Below are 19018 nucleotides of genomic sequence, written 5' to 3' on the forward strand. Positions count from 1 at the left end.
TCCAAAGACCATTATTAAATGGAATTGGGGAAAATCCACTATTTCTGGGATAAGCAGTATAAAATGTTTTGTACATATTTTGGATCTTGCCGTGTATTTGTGACCTGGATTGGCCACTGTTGGAAACAGGATGCTGGGCTTGATGGACCTTCGGTCTGTCCCAGTGTGGCAATACTTATGTGCTTGGGATTCTGAATGGAATCTTGCTACATTTTGGGGTTCTACATGCAATGTTGCTACACTTTGAAATTCTGCATGGAATCTTGTTATTCTTTAGAATTCTAGAATATTGCTACTCTTTGGGGTTCTACATGGAATGTTGCTACTCTTTGGGTTTCTGTCAGGTACTTGTGACCTGGATTGGCCACTGTTGGAAACAGGATGTTGGGCTTGATGGACCTTTGGTCTTTCCCAGTATGGCAACACTTATGTACTTATGTGCTTGGGATTCTAAGTGGAATCTTGCTACTCTTTGGGGTTCTACATGGAATGTTGCTACACTTTGAAATTCTGCATGGAATCTTGTTATTCTTTAGAATTCTAGAATCTTGCTACTCTTTGGGGTTCTACATGGAATGTTGCTACTCTTTGGGTTTCTGTCAGGTACTTGTGACCTGGATTGGCCACTGTTGGAAACAGGATGCTGGGCTTGATGGACCTTTGGTCTTTCCCAGTATGGCAACACTTATGTACTTATGTGCTTGGGATTCTAAGTGGAATCTTGCTACTCTTTGGGGTTCTACATGGAATGTTGCTACACTTTGAAATTCTGCATGGAATCTTGTTATTCTTTAGAATTCTAGAATCTTGCTACTCTTTGGGGTTCTACATGGAATGTTGCTACTCTTTGGGTTTCTGTCAGGTACTTGTGACCTGGATTGGCCACTGTTGGAAACAGGATGTTGGGCTTGATGGACCTTTGGTCTTTCCCAGTATGGCAACACTTATGTACTTATGTGCTTGGGATTCTAAGTGGAATCTTGCTACTCTTTGGGGTTCTACATGGAATGTTGCTACACTTTGAAATTCTGCATGGAATCTTGTTATTCTTTAGAATTCTAGAATCTTGCTACTCTTTGGGGTTCTACATGGAATGTTGCTACTCTTTGGGTTTCTGTCAGGTACTTGTGACCTGGATTGGCCACTGTTGGAAACAGGATGTTGGGCTTGATGGACCTTTGGTCTTTCCCAGTATGGCAACACTTATGTACTTATGTGCTTGGGATTCTAAGTGGAATCTTGCTACTCTTTGGGGTTCTACATGGAATGTTGCTACACTTTGAAATTCTGCATGGAATCTTGTTATTCTTTAGAATTCTAGAATCTTGCTACTCTTTGGGGTTCTACATGGAATGTTGCTACTATTTGGGTTTCTGCCAGGTCCTTGTGACCTTGATTGGCCACTGTTGGAAACAGGATGCTGGGCTTGATGGACCTTTGGTCTTTCCCAGTATGGCAATACTTATGTACTTATGTACCTGCTGGCCAAATAGGAGAAATACACTTTGGGACATAATTAAAACAGAAAAATATCTAATATGTTTTACAGGCTTAAAACACACTTCTTAACAAGGGTATAGTAGGGATCATCATGGTAAAACCCAAATATCAGCATTACCAGCAACTCATGCACCCCCAACATACTCTCCCGCCAACACTTGAATTAGAAAAATCAGCTGTAAGACATGAATAATGCATAAGACTGATGTCACTTCATAGTGCTAATAAGCTAATAAATAGAAAAAAGTATGCTCAGTGTATATAACAACTTGAAACAACAAGCAGGTGTCTTGTCCCACCAATTTCAGCACCGAGTACAAATGATGAATAAGTAGAAACAGTGTGTATAAATAAATAAAATACACCACCTGAGCAACATCATTAGTAATACAACTTTGTATTTGTTATCCACCGACTGGGCAAATGCCTTTGACGGTACTATGTAAGCCACATTGAGCCTGCAAATAGGTGGGAAAATGTGGGGTACAAATGCAACAAATAAATATGAACACAGCCAATGGCTTATAAAAACTAAACAGACTATCTTGTAAACTACATAAAAGGAGGAATGAAAAACAAAACGAAAAATAAATGGGATGTAAAACAATCAAAAATTACACCAAGTGCTGAAGTGAGAGTCCCACGTTTACCAGCTACTGACACACTCACAAAAGAAAACTCTCCCTCCAACACTTAAACTACAAAGGAACATCTGGGAACGCTGCTATTTCGAAAAAAATGGAGAAATGGGAAAAGAGCAGCACCCGTCATGTAATAAATAATGCAGAAGGCTGATGTCACATAATGAAAAAAATAGTCCATTAGGGAGAGTGAAAAGATGGCGACCTGAAGCTCTTACACTCAACGGCCCAGCTGACCTCTGAAGTTTTGTCTTTGTTTACTTGAAATTTCCTCTCTGCAATCGCAGTTACCTTAACTGTGAGGAAGGGGACAATCGGGGGGTCAGCCGCCGATGGCCAGCGCTTTGTCCCCTGTGCAGCAAGTGTGGGACCGTTGCGTGACGAGCTGCCCACAGATGACTGGGTTGGTGAGTCCTTTGATTAGCGCCGGCGAAGGAGCGTCGACACTCTTGGACCTGGAAACAACTTCATCGCTTCCGAATCATTTAACCTCCATGTCCAAAGGAGTGGAGGAGTGAGTTAGGAGTGTATGCTGAACGGAAGTTGTTTACAGCTGAACTCTTGTCGGCGGTGCCACTCCTACACCCACAAGAGCTATCAGCTTGGAGTTTTTGGCTCCTGTTGAGGTTACATTGAATATCATCTGGAAGGCGCTCCAGGACCTAACAGTGGTAGTAAATAAGTTTGCTTCCGATATAATCTTATTAGTGAGCCACATGAATAATCTAATTGAATCCTTTGAGAATGAAAAATTGATACGGCAAATTAAGTTCTACAGGAATAGGAAATGGTTAAGATTTTGAAGATGATAATAGACCAGAAAAATTTGAACAAAATGAATATTATTACAGATGATTAATATCGAGATTGTTGTTTTCCCAGAGTTCCAGGTATGACTCCTAAAGTTTTTTCCTCTGAAATGATTCCTCTTAGTATATTTATTCAATAGGAGTGAAGCCTGTGAAACTGGGATTACCTTAATCAGTGGGAATTGGATTAGAGATTTAAGTCTTTGTATTGTTAAATAATTTCTGATTTTAAAAGAGAAAAAATGAAGTCAGTTGTATTATTTCCACTAATATTGGACAATAAGTATGTTTCCAATGAAATAAATTGACTATACACCATTTTGGGTTTGAAGAAGCCAACCAGACGATCAATGTGGAATAATGATTCAGATAATAAATAACTGGGGATAATCAGGTTAATACCACGTTTCCTTTGTTTACTGTTGCTTGATTGATCTCCTTGTCTTGTTTCACTCTCCCTATTTTGTGGTCTAAGGAAGAGTTTATAATTACCTGATTGAAATAATTCTTGTATTATTTTGTCTGTATTTCTGGCAAGTTATTTTAGTGCTTGTAAAATTAAATTCTTATAAATAAAATAAAAAAAATAGCCCATATCGCATGTAAAAACACAAAAAAGTAGCATATTATCCAGTCAATATCACACTAATTATGCAGGGTTTTTTTTTCTCATTATTATGGTTGCTTAAAGGGGGGTAGTGAAAAAGGGAATGGTTTGGGGTGGGAATATGGCTGGATTCATATGTTTTTGTGGATTTTGCATTAAAATTAATACGAAATGATTTAAACATAAAAAATGTTGACTGACGTGGGCTGAATATGGGCTGGATAATGTCACGTTCTTACTTTATAACAGTTGTACCATCAGTTCTGTTCAAAGCAACAATGACCTTGCGTTGTCTATTGTCACTCCTATTTGAGTATAACCTGAAGAAGGAATGGGGATAAGGCAAAGCTTATTTTATTTTGTTGCATTGCACCCTGGAAGTCATGTGTTTGCTATGTCATAAGCTTATTCCTGGGATAAGCGGCAGAAAATGTGTTTTACTCTTTTGGAATCTTGCCAGGTACTTGTGACCTGGATTCACCATTGTTGGAAACCTAGACTTGATGGACCTTCAGTCTTTCCCTGGATGGCAATGCTTATGTATGAATGTAATTATACGATCATTGAAGGGCATTTTTATAATTCAAAATCTCTAAAATTTCTCTCTCTTTCTTGTTTTTTTTTTTTTTTTTAATAAAATAAAATCACATCCTGCAGGATTTGTTAAGTTTTATTCAGTTAGTAACATATATATTTTAGGTCTGGGCAATTAATGCGTTAATAACATTATTAATGCATTAATCTTTTAATGCATACCATGTTTTTTGGTGCTGCCTGATTTTTTTAATGCTGACCCACACCTCCCCCACGCTTACTTCTACAGCAGGGCTTGGGATTTTTTCTCCTTCCTCAGAGCTGCATCAAACTCCTTCTCTCCCCCTGCATGGTGCAGGAAGTTGGGGAAGGTCTCTTGAGACTTGAAACCGCAAGACTTCCCCAAATTCCTGCACTGCGTGACTCAAGTATCTACAGAGCCCAATCGCTGTGCAGGAGGAGACAAGGAGTTTGAGGCAACGCTGAGCCCGAGCCCTGCTGTACAGGTAAATTGGTGGGGGGGGGGGGGGGGTGGAAGAGAAACTGGGTGAAGGTTGGGCATTGGGGCATGAGAGAAACTGGGGGGGGGGAGGGGGGAAAGGGGCATGAGAGAAACTGAGTGAAGGCTGTTTGAAACTTAATTCTTTAATGCCCAAAATCAGGGCTGCTGAGAGGTGGGGACAGGGGGGACAAAATTCCCCGGGTGCCACAGTCCCCGATGTCACCCGCCCTCGGCTCCGTCGACCGTCCACCACCGGGCCGGGCCCCCCGCATTGAAATCATCACAGCGCCTCACCTGTCACCTCCGTGACTGAAAAACGCAGCAGCAGCAGATTGGATTTGCATCCCTTCGGGCCTTCCCTCCCTGTGTCCCGCCCTTGTCTGATGTAACTTCCGCGAAGGCGGGACACAGGGAGGGAATGCCCTCAGGAGAATCCGATCTGCCGCTGCTGCACTTTCAGTCATGGAGCGAGGTGACAGGTGAGGCACTGTGATGATTTCAATTTCAGGGGGCCCGGCCCGGTGGCGGACAGAAGGGGGTAGGTGGGGATTGCGGCGCAGCGGCAGCAATGACCTCAGGAGGCAGGGCCCCGGGGGGGGCAGCCTTGTCCCGGGCCCGGCCCAGTCTCTCGGCGGCCCTGCCCAAAATGCATGCTGTAATTAAGAGCGGTTAATTGCATGATTAAAAGTTTTAATCACAGGATTAATCACAATTAAAATGTTTAATCATTGTCCACCCCTAATATAATTTTTATATCATTGTACTTATTTCTCTTGTCTGAGATCTGATCATTGTTCACCTTTATTTTAATGCAGATTGGTGGATGGAATGTGGCAGATATACAGGTAACTGAATCTGATTTATAACTAACCATCAAATCCACTAATGTGTCCTTTGACTGTGATCCTCCTATACAGACACCTACAGCCAGTGTTAGGGATCATTTTCACTCCGTGATAGAGAAGACAATGTGTGTTTCCCCTGATTAGGGTCAGGGAGTGATCCCTCTGATTCAGACCTGGTAAGTTTCCCACATTCATTGGGAGACTCACGTTTTCTCAGGTCATCTCCGAAACTTCCACAAGGGAGTGAATGACTCCCACTCAGCAGTCTGTGGCAGTCCCAGGACTTTTCACCAAATGATACAGTACAGTTTGCTTCTGGAAATAGTCACCAACAGGCTCATTTTCTAAAGAGATGGACGTCCAAAAAGTGACATCAATCGGCACTTGGACGTCTATCTCTCAGAGATGTCCAAATCGGTATAATTGAAACCCGATTTTGGACATCTTTATCAGAAGTCCGTCACAAGGACATCCAAATCTCAAGAGGGCGTACTGGAGGCGTGGTCGAGGCTGGACTTGGGCATTCCTAAGACTTGGACATCTTTGAGCCATAATGGAAAAAAGTAAAGACATCCAGCACTAAAACGTGCATGTTTTCACCCAGACCTGTTTTTATTACAAATAAGGCACAAAAAAGTGCCCAAAATGACCAGATGACCACTGGAGGGAATCGGGGATGACCTCCCGTTACTCCCCCAGTAACCTCCCCCCTCAAAAAACATCATTAAAATATTACTTGCCACCCTCAGATGTCATACTCAGGTCTATGATAGCGCATGCAGGTCCCTGAAGCAGTTTTAGTGGGTGCAGGGCACTTCAGACAGGTGGACCCAGGCCCATCCCCCCCCGCCTGTTACATTTGTCGAGGAAACAGTGAGCCCTCCAAAACCCCCCAGAAACTCTCCGTACCCACATATAGGTGCCCCCTTCACCAGTAAAGGATATGGTAGTGGTGTACAGCTGGGGGGTAGTGGGTTTTGGGGGGGGGGGGTTGGGGGGCTCAGCACACAAGGTAAGGGAGCTGTGCCTCCTAGGGTGCCTGATTGCTGTCCTGGCATGTCAGGGGGACCAGTGCACTACAAATCCTGGCTTCTCCCATGACCAAAAGGCTTGCATTTGGACGTTTTTGACTTGGACGTCTTTGTGTTCAAAAATGGCCGAAAATCAACGATGTTCAAATGCAAGGACATGCAAGGGCATTCATGGTATTTTTGAAAACAAAGATGGGCGTTCATCTTTTTTCAAAAGTGACTTTTTCCCCCGTCTCCGAATTTGGACGTTTTACAAAGACATCCAAATTGCAGCTTAAACGTTTCTTTCAAAAATGCCCCTCTATGTGTCCTAGAGTGGCCAAGAGGGATACAGTAAATGGCCTTTTCTCATTGCCTCCAAAAACTGCTTGCAAGATGGAATAAATATATTTAATCTGATGACCAGATTAAAACAAGAACTGTTTCCATCTGAATGATACAGTATAATTTGCTTCTGGAAATGGCCACTAAGCATCCAGGGGGTGAGTTACAAGCTACACGTAACAATCGTAAGACAAAGAAACATATGAAGTGTTTTAGTGACAAAATAGGTGTGTTGGATAAGCTTCATTCCGGCATGTCTGTTTCTGCCGTTGGCCGTGAGTTAAAGTTTAATGAATCAACTATCAGATCCATCCAGCAAAAAAAGGAAGAGATTCGGTGGTCTGTTCATGAAGCAGAACCAGAAGGTTCCAAAACAACATCAGTGCTTTGTGATGAGTCAGTAGAAAAGATGGAAACGTGGTTAAATTTCTGGATAATGCAAATGGTGGATGGTGGATGAAAGCCAAACAGATTTATAAACACAAAAACCTCTTCTGCTAGTTCTGGCTGGTTTGTGCGTTTTAAAAGGCGATATGCGCTTAAAAATGTAAGCCTTTGTGGAGAGGCAGGTCCAGCTGACAATGAAGCTGCAGAAGAATTTGAAACATCCCTGCTAAGTGTGATAGAAAAAAGGGTTATGTGCTAGAGCAGATCTTCAATGTTGATGAGGCTGGCAAATGGACATATAGTAACATATATAGTAACATAGTAGATGACGGCAGAAAAAGACCTGCACGGTCCATCTAGTCTGCCCACGATAAACTCATATGTGTATACCTTACCTTGATTTGTACCTGTCTTTTTCAGGGCACAGACCGTATAAGTCTGCCCTCCCCCATCCTAGCCTCTCAACCACCAACCCCTCTTCCCCCCGCCACCCAATTTCAGCTAATCTTCTGTGGATCCATTCCTTCTGCACAGGATTCCTTTATGCCTGTCCCACGCATGTTTGAATTCCGTTACCGTTTTCATCTCCACCACCTCCCGCGGGAGGGCATTCCAAGCGTTCACCACCCTCTCCGTGAAGGAATACTTCCTGACATCTTTCCTGAGTCTGCCCCCCTTCAATCTCATTTCATGTCCTCTCGTTCTACCGCCTTCCCATCTCCGGAAAAGATTCGTTTGCGGATTAATACCTTTCAAATATTTGAACATCTGTATCATATCACCCCTGTTCCTTCTTTCCTCCAGAGTATACATGTTCAGGTCAGCAAGTCTCTCTTCATACTTCTTGGAACGCAACTCCCATACCATCCTCGTAGCTTTTCTTTGCACCGCTTCCATTTTTTTAACATCCTTCGCAAGGTACGGCCTCCAAAACTGAACACAATACTCCAGGTGGGGCCTCACCAACGTCGTATACAGGGGCATTAAAACCTCCTTTTTTCTGCTGGTCACACCTCTCTCTATACAGCCTAGCAACCTTCTCGCTACGGCCACCGCCTTGTCGCACTGTTTCATCGCCTTCAGGTCCTCAGATACTATCACCCCAAGATCCCTCTCCCCGTCCGTGTCTATCAGGCTCTCCCCACCTAACACATACGCCTCCCTTGGATTTCTACTCCCTAAGTGCATCACTTTGCATTTCTTCGCATTGAATTTTAATTGCCAAACGTTAGACCATTTTTCCAGCTTCTTCAGATCTTTTTTCATGTTTTCCACTCCCTCCGGGGTGTCCACTCTGTTGCAAATCTTGGTGTCATCCGCAAAAAGGCGAATGAAAATGTCAGCCAAAGCCCCTGGTACAAAAAGATGTTCAACATAATGTGGATTTTGAAATGAGTGAAAGCATATCTTCCCTTGAACACCTTCCGAAACCTAGTACAATCCACTGTACTCACAAATGCAGATTACTGCAACAGCGTTTTTTAGGTTGTAAGTCCCTAATATTGAAAAAGCTCCAGACTTCCCAAAACACGGCTGCCAGACTTATTTTTGGCAAGTCAAGATTCGATAGCGCAATACCTCTTCGAGAGAAGCTTCACTGGCTCCCCATCAGAGAAAGAATTAATTTTAAAGTCCACACGATGATTTACAAGGTATTACACGGAGAAGCCCCCACCTACATGAATCACCTTTTCGACCTCCCAACCAGAAACAGTTTGACATCTTGCTGTACTTACCTTAATCTACACCTCCCCAACTGCAAAGGTATTAAGTACAAATCCCTCTACGCATCCAATTTTTCCTTTTTAGGTAGCCAGCTTTGGAATACTCTACCAAGATCCATCCAAAAAATCAACGGCCTTTTGCCCTTCAGGAAAGCACTGAAGACCCATCTCTTGAAGATAGCCTACCCTAGCGATTCAACCTAATCTAAAGCCTGTCCACATGATTCTTATCGACGATTGTTATACATTGACCATGTTTCTCATTATCCTTATTCCTATCCCATACCCATTCCTCTCCATCTTCCTACACCTACATTCTAATGCTCATTTCCTTCTGCACCCAATTCCTCCTATGTTCAATTTACTTATCCGTTAACCCCATTAATATTGCGTTTACTACAAATTGTATATTCTTTTTTACGACTTTGTAATTCTTCATATTGTTACTATGTAAGCCACATTGAGCTTGCCATGTGTTGGAAAGCGCGGGCTTCAAATGTAATAAATAAATAAATAGGGCTTTTAAAGATCATGCCACCCTGTTGTTGTTCACCAATGCCAAGGGTGAGTTCAAATGCAAGCATCCTATGGTGTATAGAGGTCAAAATCCTTGTGCACTTAAAGGAAAGAACCTGAATTACATGCCAGTCCATTGGAGATGGAACCGCAAAGCTTGGATGATGTCAAAATTATTCTGGGATTGGTTCATCCCCCCCCCCCCCCCCCACCACCAAAAAAATCCTACTGTTCCCACATATAGATGACTCCTGCAGCATTATGGGCTATTGTTGTTGGGTACAGTAGGTTTTTGGAGGGCTCAGGTAACAGTGAGATGTGTACCTGGGACCTTTCATGTGAAATCCACTGCAGTGCCCCTTAGGGTGCTCCACTGCTCTGCTGGGATGTCTGTGTGGCCCCCTATACATCCCAATGGCTTGACTGTATTTTTTTTTAATGGTCCAAAAGGATAGACCACACTAAGCACAACAATGGCTATTTTCGAATACTCGATTTTTAGATGTTTTCAGTAAAATGTCTAAAGTTGGATTTAGTCATCATATCAAAAATGCCCTTACATGTTTCTCTCATTTTTGTTATGTGTTGTGCAAAGCAGGAAAAAATGTTGTAACTGGAACCTAACCCCAGTTTCCCATAAGTACATTTTTCGGTATTCGCAAATTTGAGGTTTGCGATCTTTATGGGGAACAATACAATCGCAAATACCGAGAATGGACTGTACATCTAAATTTAAAGCAAAATAAATGTTGCAAACAACAGACTGGTCTCAGCCTCCATCTTCTGGAAAATCCTGAAACCTAGAAACACCTGGTGCAGTGGGCTGTGTCTCTTCTGGAATGGGATTACAACACTGGACCTGGGAGGTGGGGTGGGGAGAAGAAGATCTGCTGGACCTGGGGTGAGGGAGATGGAGATATCATGGACCTTAGGGGGGAGGGAGATGCATCTTTATTGATGCTATATAGTCAGCGCTCTATATTTTTATTCAATATTTTGGGTGGAAGAACAGTGGAAGATATTTTTATTACTCAGATTTTTTTTTATTTCAGACCGCTCAGTGGTTGGTATTCAAAGCAATTTAACCAGGCAAAAATGGCTCCTGTATGCTGCACAAGCCGGCATATTTGAAAATATAAGTGAGATTAAATAAAAATTGCACCAACAATAAAGAACGACAATGAGGATGCAGTAGCTCATATTTGCTTGCTTTGTTTTGAGAGTACAGGGTTGACGGCTGAGTGGGAGAAGGGAAACAGAGATTAATCTACTTGGCTTCAATGTTTTGATGTCATCCCATCTCCTGATTTTATCCAACCTTCTTGGTATGAGTAGACTCATTCCAATAGGGAACACTGAAAAACTGACGTCCAATAATAATATGTAAAAAGAATTGAAGCGGTGCAAAGAAAAGCTACGAGGATGGTATGGGATTTGCGTTCCAAGACGTATGAGGAGAGACTTGCTGACCTGAACATGTATACTCTGGAGGAAAGGAGAAACAGGGGTGATATGATACAGATGTTCAAATATTTGAAAGGTATTAATCCGCAAACAAACCTTTTCCGGAGATGGGAAGGCAGTAGAACCAGAGGACATGAAATGAGATTGAAGGGGGGCAGACTCAAGAAAAATGTCAGGAAGTATTTTTTCACGGAGAGAGTGGTGGATGCTTGGAATGCCCTCCTACGGGAGGTGGTGGAGAGGAAAACGGTAACGGAATTCAAACATGCGTGGGATAAACATAAAGGAATCCTGTTCAGAAGAAAGGGATCCTCAGGAGCTTAGTTGAGATTGGATGGCAGAGCCGGTGGTGGGAGGCGGGGCTGGTGGTTGGGAGGCGGGGCTAGTGCGGAGCAGACTTATACGGTCTGTGCCCTGAAAAAGACAGATAAAAATTAAGGTAAGGTATACACAAAAAGTAGCACATATGAGTTATCTTGTTGGGGAGACTGGATTGACCGTGTAAGTCTTTTTCTGCCGTCATCTACTATGTTACTATGTTATGAGTCAAATCTAGGAGGCAGGAAGGTGATAATAGCCAATAGCAGAGCTTCTGTCATAGAAAAAGTGATTGACCGAAGAACTAGCAAATGAGGGTTAGAGGTAGGTGGAGGAGCAGCCAATGAAGGTTAGAGCTGGGTGTGTGAGGAGCCAATGAGGGTTAGCGATGGGTGTGTGATAAGCTAATGAAAAGTGTTTCTCATGTTTATTAATGTGTCTTTTCTCTGCAGTAAATGTGACTCTGGATCCTGAAACTGCTCATCCTGATCTTGTCCTGTCTGAAGATGGGAAAAGTGTCAGATGGAGAAACACAAGACGGAATGTGCCGTACACTCCTCAGAGATTTGATGATGATACCTGTGTGCTGGGGAGTGAGGGCTTCACCTCAGGGAGACATTACTGGGAGGTGGAGATGGAGGTGGAGGAGGAAGAGGAAGTGGAGGAGGAGGAGGTGGAGGAGGAGGAGGAGGAGGAGGAGGTGGAGGAGGAGGAGATGGAGGTGGAGGAGGAAGAGGAAGTGGAGGAGGAAGAGGAAGTGGAGGAGGAGGAGGAGGTGGAGGAGGAGGAGGTGGAGGAGGAAGAGGAAGTGGAGGAGGAGGAGGAGGAGGTGGAGGTGGAGGAGGAGGCGGACGACGACGACAATACGGTCTGGATATTGGGAGTGTGTAAAGAGTCTGTTAGGAGGAAGGGGGAGATCACACTGTTACCTGAGGAGGGATTCTGGACAGTGGGGCTGAGGAATGAAGAGGGATGCTGGGCCCTCACCTCCCCTAAGACCCAGATCTCCCTGAGAGAGATCCCCCGGGCAGTGGGGATTCTGCTGGACTATGAGGCAGGAAAGGTCTTGTTTTATAATGCAGAGAATAAATCTCATCTCTTCACCTTCACCGACACCTTCACAGGGAAACTCCGACCTTTCTTCCTGACTTATTCTGAATTTCCTCTGAGAATCCGCCAGGTACCAGCCTGGAATTAAACAGCAGGACTCTGGATTAACCTCACCGGACTTTCTCTCCATCTGAGAATTTGTAACTGTTTTGTTAAAGTCTGGTACACAGTGATCAAAAATACAAATAAATCTGGGAAGCTCTGTCACTCTTCCTTATTATTTCATATAATCCAGCTGCGTTCCTGATTTATTTCCTTAATCTCAAGTCTCTGGATTGTGAGAGGCGGACGATTTTACAGATTTGTGTTAAACATGTTTTAATCAATCACTGCTACAGATTTCTTTCCTGTACAAATGGAAGCCATTAAACTTTCAGAGTTTGAAACATGAAATGATAGTATAATATGAGGGACAGAGATGGGACCAGACCTTTGAATGTGAGGAGGGGTCTCAGTGACACAGTCAGAGTGGCAGAGATGAGTTTAGAGCCTATGAATTTAAAGATGGATTTCAATGACATAGAGGGGCATTTTCGAAAGGTCGCCCAAGTCTGAATTAGGGCGCCCTCACAAAGTCGGCCAAAATCAGGAAGGTATAATCGAAAAATATTATGCACATCCTTAGATATTCCATTATCGCAGTTGAAAACGCCCAAATCAGGGACGCACAAAGTATAGTAAACCCTGTGCCTGGTGGACCTCTGTGTTCAACACAGGCGGATTCTGTTTCGCTGCCGCCACCGCCTTCCCCCCAGGACTATCTCCATCCTGGCCTGGACTGAAATAAGGGACAGGTTGGAAAGGTAAGTGTTTGCTTCCCCCCCCCCCCCCCCCCCAGGCTATCAGGTCCCCCTCCAAACAAATCAAGGTAAGGTATACACAAAAGTAGCACATATGAGTTTATCTTGTTGGGCAGACTGGATGGACCATGCAGGTCTTTTTCTGCTGTCATCTACTATGTTATGTATGTTACACATATAAGGGTAATCACCTCTTTTTCTTCCTTCTTAATGCGCCTCACAATAGCAATTATCCTGCTTGCTGGGTTGTCTGGATCATACCAGCCTTCCACCAAGTCCACCTCATCATCATCTGAGGATTCGCTCTCCTCACTCATTCATTAATACAATCTATGTGCTACAAAGAAAAACCATTCCCACATCCCTACAATACTGCACACAAATGGTACTCTCCGTCCTCATGTCCACCTCAATGACAACACCTGTACCAATGTAATGACCCCCTCCCCAATCAGTGTTGTGCATCTCTCCTATTTGATTCCCAAATGAATATGTGTGCTGAAGGCAAGAAGGACCATCCCCTGACTCCTGGTGTACCAACTTATATCTTGCAATAGATTCGGCATTCGGAGGGACCTAGAGTCCCTCCAGCGGAGGGCTCGATGTAAGTATTATAAACAGGGCACCTGTACTCATTTGTAAATGTATTTATTTAATTATGCAAATGTCCTGTACAATATCAGTTTCCATGTGGCTAATATGCAACTAGTAAGTCATAACACCTCTGTCCCAGATCAAGGCCTGAGGTTGCAGCTACCCTCCCGTGAGTGTGGCTGCAACTTCCAACTAACCTCCTCTGAGATGAATGAGATGACATGCCTCACTTCTGTATCCCCCTTTCTGGGGTGGATACTGTTTCATGGTATTCCTGCCTGAGGTCCTACTCTTAGAGGATGCCATTGCCTCATATTAAAGTTATGTGCTTCCCCCCCCAAAAAAACAAAAAATTGATCAGCCAACCATAGTCACAAACAAACACATAAGCACATAAGCACCGCCACGCTGGGAAAAGACCAAAGGTCCATCAAGCTCAGCACTCCGTCTCCGACAGCGGCCAATCCAGGCCCCAAGAACCTGGCAAAACCCCCAAAATTTAATAATGATCAATGGACTTTTCCTTCAGGAATCTGTCCAGACCCCCTTTAAACTCAGCAAGGCCAGCTACCATCACTACCTTCTCCGGCAATGAGTTCCAGAGTCTAACTACGCGCTGAGTAAAGAAAACCTTTCTCCGATTTGTTTTAAACCTACCACATTCTAATTTCATCTTGTGTCCCCAAAACCAGTTGCTGCAGGAGGTGTCAGCGATGAAGCTGGAGATGGGGGCAATGCGGCAGGCTAATGAGCAGCTCTTCAGGCCACTGAGGGTGCTCCTGGTGCTGCTCATTAGCCTGCTGCAAAGGGTTTCAGAGGGACGTGGCCGCCCTTAAAAGACTTTGGGAGTGGGGGGGGATTAAAGTCTGGAACTGATTGCCAGAGAATGTGGTAACAGCAGTTGGCCTTGCCGAGTTTAAAAAGGGTTTGGACAGATTCCTGAAGGAAAAGTCCATTGATCATTATTAAATTTGTTTTTTTTTGCCAGGTTCTTGGGGCCTGGATTGGCCTCTGTCGGAGACAGGATGCTGGGCTTGATGGACCCTTGGTCTTTTCCCAGTATGGCTATGCTTATGTGGGAAATTTGTTAATCAATATATATAAAAGGCGAGTGTCGTACTCACTCGCAAATGCGCAGTAGAGACCTTCTCTGCCCCGCCCCCGCGTCAATACGTGATGACGGGGGGGGGGGGGGCGGAACAGAGAGGGTCTGTACTGCACATTTCTGAGGGATGGACACCGCTGTCTAACGCTCCCCCCACCCGAGTCTTCTCCCGCCACCCACCTTCTACCCGGTCGGGCCCTCGCTCCACTATTGAAACAGCGAGGGTCCGGGAACGCAGCACTGAGCTCTGCTGAGCTGCCGACATCGCCCTTCCTTCTTCTTCTCTGCCTCTGTCCCGCCCTCGACGACGTTACGTCACATGAGGGCGGGACAGGCAGAGAAGAAGAAGAAAGGCCGACGTCGGCAGCTCAGCAGAGCTCAGTGCTGCGTTCCCGGACCCTCGCTGTTTCAATAGCGGAGCGAGGGCCCGGCCGAGTGGAAGGTGGGTGGTGACGGCTCGGGGGGGGGGGGGGGCCCGAATTCGGAGGGGGAGGGGCAGTGGCGAACTCGGCGGCGGGGGCGGCCCTTTCAACCCCCCCTTCCTATAATAGCCCGTTTTTACGGGCTCAAAGGCTAGTAGTTGTATATTTCACTAAACACAGAAGGCAAAAGTAGAGACTAATAGACGATTCACCACTGGAGACGTGAGTCCAACAGTCTTTATTATATCAGAGATAGCGACCCGACACAGGCCGTGTTTCGACGCTAAAAAGCGTCTGCATCAGGGGTCAATAAATACACCAAGTAATGAATGCAAAACGAAGAGTCCTACTTGTATATGTGTTGTCAACTCACTGATCACGTAGCACCAAACAGAATATGCTGGATACAAACTACATGCTACGTGATCAGTGAGTTGACAACACATATACAAGTAGGACTCTTCGTTTTGCATTCATTACTTGGTGTATTTATTGACCCCTGATGCAGACGCTTTTTAGCGTCGAAACACGGCCTGTGTCGGGTCGTTATCTCTGATATAATAAAGACTATTGGACTCACGTCTCCAGTGGTGAATCGTCTATTAGTCTCTACTTTTGCCTTCTGTGATTCGTCATCGTAGAGAACTTTTCCTGTTCTATATTTTATATTTCACTAAACAACAGCAATAGAAGTTCATATTATTGATATAACAGGGTGTGTGTCTCTGCTTTGTGCACTACATATTATCAAATGCTACGGTTGATGTGACAGGAGTCAGCAATCTGGGTTGCATGACAGGTGAACTGTGACAGAGAAACTTTGGTACATATGTGTCATAAGTGTGGCCATACAGAAGGCCACCTGTTCCATTCAAACTGCATGGCTGTATGGTAAGGGGAGGCTGGGTGAGCATTTCTGTTGAGGAACACAAAGGCCCACCCAGCCTCTCCCCCCTTACCATACAGCCCCACAGCACATAGTTGTGTAAACAATAGGTATGTTGTCTAGCACTAGTGATCTGCCAAGTAGAAACTCAGAGATAAACATAGGTAGCGCATAGACGATGTTTGCGCTCTGATCACCAGACACCCTTACCCACAACCACACCACATTGGTGAGGGGCAGGAAGGCACAGGCTAGGGGAATTATATAAGCACCGGGCTATAGTGTAATAGGTTGCTGGGCGTTGCTCAGCCTCTAGGGCTATCCGCCCTTCTCAGCAGCCTTTAGCCTACAAGTCTTGTTCAATAAAGAAACAAACAAAAAAACACATCAGGATCAAATACAAACTTTTCCCTTTTATTGTTCTCTCCTTCAGCTTGGGAGAACTCAGCCCAGGCTTCAGCCGCTGGTTCCCCTTTTCGGTTTCCTGGGGCGGAGCGGCTCCAAAAGAAAGAAACTCTGATTCAGTCCCACCCGGGCTTGTTATAACCCAGGCACCCTACAGCCTGGGTTCAAAAAAAAACACCCAAAAACAAAGCAGCTCAGGACACCTTGGTTTTTATAAATCCACAGTTCAGGTAACCAAGCTCTCAAAAACAGCACTATACTTGGCTCTTTAAATCCACAGTTCAGGTAGCCAAGCTCTCTCAGAATGGCAATATAACTTGGCTTTTTTTAATCCACAGTTCAGGTAGCCAAGCGCTCAAAACAGCACTATACCTTGGCTTTATAAATCCACAGTTCAGGTAACCAAGCTCTCAAAACAGCACTATACCTTGGCTTTTCAAGTCCACAGTTCATCTGGCTTTGCGCGGGCTCAAAGCCTGGGGTCCCACCCGCTTGGTCAGACTTTTACTTACTCTTCTGACCTCCTCCCGCTTGACCCCTTTCCTTCTCTGGCCTGCTTAGCCAGGGACTGTCTTACTTCTGTGGCTTTCTCTGGGCCAGAGCTGATACATCCATGGGCTCCTCCAGGGTTTGCTCGGGTACTGTCAGCTCCATGGGCCAAGGCCCAAACTCCTCTTTCTCCTTCTCAGGAGCCCAGTCCATACTCTCCTCGCCCCACCCTCTTCCCAGCTGCTCCTCATTTTCCTCATTAACCCTTTCGGGCTTTTTCTCTTCTTTTTCCCACCTGTTCCACCTCTCTTTCCCCCAGGTTGGAGAATTAGTATTACTCCTTCTCCTGCAGCCCCCTTCTGGTGACTCTTGTGAATGCACCCTGGTTTGTCTCTCTTTTTCCCAAGGTGGCTGCTGGGATTTGTAGTTCTTGCCCCTAAGTTGTCTCTTGGGGAAAAGCGGCCGGTAAGGGAGAATCTCCTCTGTGGCTTTTTGGGGGTTGTAGGATCTGGTTCCCTGTGTTTCTCCCAGGTCCCTATGGTTTTCCACATTCCCTTTACAATAGTCACCTGCAGGTAATTTAGAATAGGAACTGTAACCAGAACCCCTCGCCCTCACCATGACTTAAGGCCGTGGTAGGCGCACACCTGTGGCCACCTTGAAGTTAATTTGCAGGATAGAATTTAGAAATGTTGTTCCCTAACTATGGAGGATTGTAGGACTGTGTTGAATAATGTGGAAAAGACATTCAGTGCATATATGCTTCTCCCCTTCCCACCCCCACCAACCTTGAGAACGGGTGGGCACTTCATAACAGGGGACTGGGGTTCACCACATAAAGAAGGATGGAACCTAGTGGGGAGACACATGAGGTACAAAGCGGGAGAAAAACAACCAGCTGTGGATACCCGTGAACCTGGTGAAAATAGAGGTAAGATTGGAATGCAGAGAACATACAGAGAATGGGGAACCCTTGACCATGAGGGATGCACACATCCATTCTCAGGGCCTCTTCCCCTCCCCCTTCCCCACCCCACAGGCAGGCACAACTGAATGTGTCCAATAGACAACAAGACATCTGTACAATGAATTGGGTAGAAACAATCATGGCTCTCAGACTCCAGTGTATTACAGTCCACTGCTGTCTCTTGCATTCCTCTTGACCAGCTGTCCTGCAAGATGCAAGAAGTGTTGGTTTAGCACCTACATAGCAGAAAGGGAAGAGGTGGCTGAGAGTTATGAGCTTACCTTGAACTTATGCTGCAAGAATCTGTTGGCTCCAAGGGACCAGAAGCTGCCTGCTTCAACAAAGGAGAGAGAGAATGAGGGGCAGTGAGGGAGCACATCACACACAGCAAGGAACTCCTGGAGGGTAGAGAATGAATGGAGAGTTGATCGGAAGTAGAAAATGCAGAGTATATGCTAAGCTACCAGCTAACACACAGTCTGAAACAAAGCCCACACAACAGTTATATTTCAAGAATTGGCTAAAATGTTCTTCCCCCTCCCCCCAAAAAACAATAATCCCAAAAAGGTATACAAAAGCATACAGTGGCAAAAACAAGGTTTACTATAACTGAAGCTAAAATGCTTTGAAATACTACCCCATAATCTAAAGAACAACCTCTAAAGTGCAAGCACGGAGAAAGCCGTTTTAAAGAGGCGCCAATAAAGGGAATTAATTGCAAGTTTGCAAATGAGAAAAGCAGCTGGAGACGTTTATCATTTTCACCCAAAATCGAAATGAGGATGCCCAAAACACGGAGCAGTTGGAGACGTTTATCATTCTCACCCAAAATCGAAATGAGGATGCCCAAAACACGGAGCAGCTGGGGACGTTTAGGGATCTTGGCAATAATCAAAATTACAACACCCATCTCAGGACCGCCCATCGTGTTCTCACATAGGCGTCCTTGGGAGACTATTTAAGCGCCCTTCTTTGTATTTTCGATTGTTTGCATCGCATTGGTACAATGGCACCAAAGCAAGCACCCACTCACAAGAG

General features: G+C 44.8%; 1 protein-coding gene across 1 annotated transcript in view; it reads left to right on the forward strand.

Annotated features, from left to right (window-relative positions):
• The window catches only part of LOC115468205 (E3 ubiquitin-protein ligase TRIM39-like), a 1720076-nt gene extending 1707676 nt beyond the window's left edge, over nucleotides 1-12400 (forward strand). Inside the window, exons 13-16 of the mRNA XM_030199742.1 lie at nucleotides 2926-2931; nucleotides 5409-5438; nucleotides 11655-11842; nucleotides 12200-12400. Of these exons, the coding sequence (XP_030055602.1) occupies nucleotides 2926-2931; nucleotides 5409-5438; nucleotides 11655-11842; nucleotides 12200-12400 (425 nt within the window). The remainder of the gene's footprint in view (nucleotides 1-2925; nucleotides 2932-5408; nucleotides 5439-11654; nucleotides 11843-12199) is intronic.
• The last annotated feature ends 6618 nt before the right edge of the window (nucleotides 12401-19018 follow it).

The sequence above is a fragment of the Microcaecilia unicolor genome, chromosome 4 (genome assembly GCF_901765095.1).
Source record: "Microcaecilia unicolor chromosome 4, aMicUni1.1, whole genome shotgun sequence".
NCBI classification, from domain to species: Eukaryota; Metazoa; Chordata; class Amphibia; order Gymnophiona; family Siphonopidae; genus Microcaecilia; species Microcaecilia unicolor.